The sequence below is a fragment of the Centruroides vittatus genome, unplaced genomic scaffold (genome assembly GCF_030686945.1).
Source record: "Centruroides vittatus isolate TY-2023 unplaced genomic scaffold, ASM3068694v2 scaffold_1015, whole genome shotgun sequence".
Classification (NCBI taxonomy): Eukaryota; Metazoa; Arthropoda; class Arachnida; order Scorpiones; family Buthidae; genus Centruroides; species Centruroides vittatus.
The window spans coordinates 4431460-4438162 of NW_027122666.1; the positions used below are offsets into that span (position 1 = coordinate 4431460).

Consider the following 6703-nt stretch of genomic DNA (forward strand, 5'->3'; position numbering starts at 1 on the left):
GTTATGTACTTTTTTTTATTTTCAACTAAAAAAATAAACATTTCTAAATTTAAAAATATACGTAAAGTTTAAACCTAAATATTATATACGAGATCTAAACATTAAAATATTTTACAATTTAAATACAGAAATCTTTGGCAGAATATTAAATTTTGCAGAATTTATTATTTGTTCTTTCGTTCCTGTGTAAATTTTTAATTGCCAATATATTTGAAGAGAGTATGACGTTAGAATTAATATACAATTGTTTACTCAAAAGTATTTTATAGATTCTCTTTTGCTATTGGATAGAAATCAATTTTTTATGTATATATTATTTGCTTATAAGAAAATATTTTATTGGTTTTTCCTTACAATTTATAGCACGCCAGTGATTTTTAACTATTATTTGAAGTTTGATTTAGACGAAAAATAGGCGAATTCTGGTAAATAATGAAGATTTTCCTGGCGATTTTTGGAGTTCTGATTACTTTGCTTATTGTTAAAGGTATTTTTTTTTCATTTTTTGCAATAGAAAAAAATTATTTAGCGTTTTCTTTATAAATTTTATAAAGAGCCGTCCAGTGTACAGTTTTATTACGTACACATTTATTGAGCCTGGTTTTTGAATTTAGTTCGTCCATGTAACACTTTTGGAATTTTCACGCCCTGGGCACATGTCTCTTCTGCCCTAGCCTTTCCATGGCCTTGCAGTGCACCTCAATGTAGCTAAAATAGAGAGAGCTAGTACTGTGTATATATACACGTATACCTCGAGTTACGTCGTTTCGAGTTACGTCGTTCTCGATTATACGTCGTTTGTCAAAAAAGTACATGGAAAAATAAAAATCAGATTTAAGCCATTTTATTCGACTTTACATCAGTCCGCCAGAAATATTGAAGTTGTAATATCACTAGTAAAGCGTTAAAAGCACATAAAATCATATTAAAATATGTACATTTACAGTAAATGTTAATATAATCATCGTAAATCCTAGAGAACGAAACATGAAAACATCTGTATTTCTGTGTTGTCGTCTTATTTAGCGGTCTTTAAGTGTTCATTATTGGCGTTTTCCACCGTAGTTTAGACTTACGTCGTAACTACAGAAGTAAATTCGACTTACGTCGCCTCTCCTGGAACCAATTACCGACGTAAGGCGAGGTATACCTGTATAATATATATATAGGGTGTCCCTTATTTTTCGAATATTTTTTTTCTAACGCATAGGGTCTAGTTTTGTTTATTTTACCCTTAAATATTCCCACAATAAATTTCAGCTCATTTTGATCACTAGAACCCGTGCCGACTTGCATCGAATCATTTCCATACATATGGTGCTAGAGAAGTGGCACGTATTCGCTTTGTTCGCCATTCTAACACAATTTGTCGGGCTATTAACACGTATAGTTTTTTTCGAAGATGTCAGTGGAATTACGAAACACTAAAAAACACATTTTCTTAGTCGGAGGGATAAACCACCAAATCACGGGTGGAAAATTTCCGTCAAATCGGCAAGTACTCGCAGTTTTGTTTTTTAACATTCGCGAAGTTAAACTAACTGTAAGTGAAAGCGTAAATCTTGTAATACGCGAGTGTATCATATTTTGGGAAAAAGCTAGAATACCTTGAAAATCTATACCTAACTGTGTGAAGAAATAGGTGGATATTTATCAGGTATGGAGACACCATGCCTGATAAATATCCAAGAAGTCAATTTGTGGTTGATTCTCGGTATCCTGTTTACGTAATTTTCGAATTGTTGACCAAAACAGTGTGTTATCTTTATTTGACATTAGCTGAAGCTCTAAATTTTTAAAATATTTTATTTTCTTGGATTTTAACAAATCATAATACGTTGTTTTAAGTTTTTTGTAATTTATAAGGTTTGTTTCGTTTGATATATTTCTAAACTGCTTTAAGGCTTTATTTTTCTTTAATTTAGACATATAACAAGTGAAATCGTACCAAGGTTTCTTAAACTTATTAGTTTTTATATTCATAATTTAAGTTTAGACTATTTACAAAAATAATATTTTTGAGTCTATCTTAATCCTTTTACATCACCACAGACGTAACAGTTAACATGGTTTTTTCAAAACAATACTTCTTAAAAACAAAGGTAAAAACAGGTAAAAAATCCATAATGTTAAAAATGATCAAGTGCCAGCCTTTTCCTGTAGGATCTGACACTTTTTACATTAAAAAAAACACGAATTCTTCTCACCATGTTCTTATCCATTCTTAAACTGCTTCTGGCCCTCTAGTGGTAGTTTTATATTATTAGTCTTTTTTATATTAATAAATTTTTTAATTAAATTTTCCAATTGAGAATATATCTCCATTCCGTTTTCCAGATTAATTTTAGGCAAATTTTTAATTTTTTCACCAATTCGCAACTGAAAATTTAAATAGTCGTATTTTATTTATTGATAAGATTGAGATTTTTTATTATTACTTGGGTATTTGACATTTCAAAGACAGTCTTGACTGGAAAATGATCAGATGAAATACAAGTTTTAAACTGTGACCTTACACATAAGTCAGACAGTAATTCGGAACATAACGTTAGATTTATAGTCGAACTTCCAGCACCAGCGACACAAGTAAATTCAGAAGGGTAGTCATTTTTTATTCTTCCATTCAAAATTATCAGTCATTTAGTGAGTTCTGGTTTCTAGTGTGTGTGGGTTCCTCCCCCCGTTCGTGTCGGAACTTCCGTTCGAACTTCCGAGTACGGGCGCGCAATAGTGCGTTAGTTTTTTCTTATGGCGCTTCGTCGGTTCTTTTTTCTTCTTTCTTTTTGTCTTATTTGTTACGGAGGATAAGTGGGGAACTTTCGCCCGAACTAAACATAAGCCCCAAAATAAAATATACATAACGAAAACAAAAAATAGAAAATAAAAATACAGCTCGGACTCAGTTCCTTACAATTTAAAATTCTTCATTTTCTTGAAGAGTTGAACAAAATATGGAAGTGGAGAGAAATTCACGCCAACAACTATGACGACCTGAGCGCCCCGTAATTTGAAATTATATATCAATATTTTTTAAAAAATTATAAGTATTTAAATATTAATTTTGCTTATTTCGACGAGTTCAATCACCCATTTCCAGGAATAACACTTTTTGCAATACTCTGTATAGAAATATATTTAACAAAATAAAAAAATAAAAAACATACGATATAGTAATATATATGCTTCTTTCTTAACACAACAATTAACAATGCAATATATATATATATACTGAATATATAATATATACAACAATATATTTAAAAAATTGGAAAGTTAATGCTGATATTTATTTAACCTTTCCATGCCCACTGACCCCAGGTTAAGAACCATTGATTATCAATCAAACTCTATAATAATTTTTACTAAAGATGAGGTATTGTCATTAGTACGATTTAATAAATGTAAATTAAACTTAATTTCGAGCACTATACTGTTTCTATAGTTACTATTTATTTATTCATTAATAAATTTACAAATTTCACAATAAAAGAAATTCAAATTTTACAGTAAAACTTATTTCAAAAGAAAAACGAAGGTGCCATTTAGAATTGTTCATTTTCGCAGGATTTCGTTTTAGAGCCTTTTCTTACTTAACTTTTACTTCCCTGCCTTCTATACATAAAAAAGGAAAAGTATGGCAATCGGATAAATGCAAAAAATTAGGGGGGTTACTTCATGTAGGTATGTTAGTGTCTTTGTGTGTGTGTTCGGGGGCACGATTTTGTTCACCCATATTGAAATTTAATAATGTCAGTGGGTTTTGTCGAAAAATTCCGAAATTTTGCAGGGAAGCAATACAGAAATTTTGTTCGAAAAACGGACGAGAAGAAAGAATCATGTGTCATGTCTCCAGTGGAATCGGACTTAATGAAGATCATACACGTTATTAGCATTTACAACTTTTTAAAATAAAACACATCTTTAGCTTCAAAATTAAGGTTTTTGCCATTTTATGATAATTATTAATATAAAAAGATTTTAAAATAAAATCTCATACAAGATGTCGCCATACATAATTTTAAATTTATTACCGGAAAAGTTAGCGACTCGTATTTTTTATTTTAAGTTTAAAAAAAAGAATACAGAAAAAACGGCGGTGTTATCTTGACACAGCTACATCAAAGACAACAAAACTATTATCGTAAACGAAGATAAAAATAAGAGAATGTAACTCTTCTTATCGTAAATTCGATCATGATTCAAACTGGCGTGTTATATGATCAGTTAGGATTTAAAAATTTAGTTTTGTCACTCGAAAAAAATTTGACTTTACTCGGATTATGTTGATACAATTGCCTTCCAAAAGTATTTCTTTTCCGCATTAAACAGGGTAATTACCGGCTTATAATAGTATTCTAGACAGATTTCCGTTTAGGTAGATTTCCGTTATGTGGACGAACTAAAGTGTTTTACACGGGTTTTACGATATTTCTATTTTAAAACCGAGATGAAAACTTAAACCTTAATATGAACGATTATAATTTCGTTAAATTTTCAATTATTGAAAAAAGTGTGAAAAAATAAATTATTAATTAATTTCTGACATATTCATATTGAATTAATGAACGATTTCTAGTTTTTTTTGTAATAAATCAATATTTTTTAATACGTCGAACATAATTAATATTTAATGTACAGTACATAATTATAATACAGTAGGCAAATTTTAATAGAATTATTATTCGTTTTTAGGCATCCTAGTCGATAATCCAACAGAACCCAAGCAAATCGAACTGGTATCTCATCTAAAGAGAAGTAAAAGAGCTTGCTCAGGAAGAAGTACCAAAGTGATTCGCATTACAGGAAGTAAGAGGAGCGAAGGCGGAGGATGTCCTATGGCCGCTTCTCCGTGCGCGGCAGCACCACCTCCCTGTGGTGCAGCACCAAGTCCTTGTGATATGGCCGCTGCTAGAGCTCCGGCACCAGCGCCGCCACCTCCTCCTCCACCGCCACCGCCACCGCCTCCGCCGCTTCCACCACAACCAATATATATTCCTATGGGCGGAGGCTGCTGTGGAGGAGCAGGAGCAGGAGCTCCTACAATTGTTACCTCTCCAGCTGGTGGACCAGTGGTAGTGACTGATGGCGGCGGTGGATCAACTGGCGGAGGGGGTGGTGATTTGCCATCTCTTCCGGGTGGTGGATTGCCTGATTTAGGTGGCGGATTGCCCGATCTAGGTTTAAGTGGAGATTTACCAGATTTAGGATTAAGTGGTGACTGGCCAAGTGGCGATTTATCAGATCTTGCTGCAGATGTAGGATTAACAAAGCGAATGTCGAAACGATTTATGACGCCCAATAGAAGAATATCTCAGACACCTCGAGTAATAATATTATCACCATCAAAACCACCAGTTCAACGATTAAATTTCAGAAATCTTCGGTCACAAGGAACACATTTAAGAGTTCAGCAACCGACAGTTATTTACACAGGTCGTCCAGCAATTATAATACGAAAATAAATCAACGGAATTAAACAATTCGTTTTTATACAACAATTTAATTTTAAATTAGTTGTCGAATGGTACTAAGGGAAATTACAAAATTTTACTCCAGTTTGATTAAAATATTAAAATATTGCAATTATAAATTATAAGTGTAACATGAATAATTATATATTATATAATTGAATAATAAACTTCACTTACGGATAAATGAGTAACTTGATTGTCTTAAGCGTACGCTTTTATAAAAAATAAATATTAGTATTCACATTAATACATAAATTTTTGTAAAAAAGACATTATTATAAAATTGACAAAGTTGAACCATTATTTAATTAGAATACATTGATTAAGTTTCTGATATAATCTCGTATACCAGTTAAACGGGCTTCTTCCCTAAAAACACTAATTTAAGCAGAACATAATCAGGCAAAATAAAAATTTTATTGCAAAACTCACAAATGATAGACAAAGCTTTTATAACTAAAAGAAGTAAATTAAACAAAACTAAAATGGTATCTTTCAATGAAGAATAACTTTTTATAAAACATCAATTTATTGCATGAGTCCAGATACGAACATGATACAAATATACTGATATTGTCTAACCGTAGTGTAAGATAAATGTTGAAAACTTTTAATATTATAATATTTCATTGTAATTAATAATTGCCATAACGCACTGAAAGCGTTAATAGCTTTAGTAAACTTCTAATTATCATGTTTTACGGTATATAAGACGGACTGTATTCAATTTCAGCACAGAATAATCAGAAAAAGTATTTAAACCAACCCGCGCCTTTGGCACACGATCCCAAAAGGTTTTTGGGTTGCGATTTTCAAATTTCAGACCTATAAATTCTCATTGTCTTTTGTCAGTCTGTCTCTCCTTCTTTAATCTCAAGAACGGAGTTAGATAGATGAAAGTTGAGACTAGATATGGAAATTTTAGAGGCTGAAGGACTCTATTAATTTAACTATATACGATCTTTCGGTTTTAACCGGAAGTTAAGTCATTTCTATTCAAAAATTTTCTCCAGAACGGTGTAAGATGGATGATCTGCGTGATTCTATTATTAGCAGGGCAAGACTCTACTAAGATCCAGAGTATCTAGAAAACTTGCAGCCCGGCATTGTGACGATATCACAATGAATAATTTCTGGTTTATTGTATACTGCTTGAAAAAGTAAAATTTTGAACACACACTAATATTTATAAAGGAAAAATAGAATATTAAAATAAGTTATTTACAATTAAA

The 6703-nt window shown here is 31.5% G+C and overlaps 1 protein-coding gene across 1 annotated transcript; it reads left to right on the forward strand.

Moving 5' to 3' along the window:
* Positions 1 to 376: 376 nt before the first annotated feature.
* Positions 377 to 5462, forward strand: LOC136986290 (cleavage and polyadenylation specificity factor subunit 6-like). The gene is made up of 2 exons (XM_067283786.1): positions 377 to 487; positions 4693 to 5462. Exons 1-2 carry the CDS (start codon positions 433 to 435, stop codon positions 5460 to 5462), a joined length of 825 nt encoding a protein of 274 aa, XP_067139887.1. The 5' UTR covers positions 377 to 432.
* Positions 5463 to 6703: the final 1241 nt, after the last annotated feature.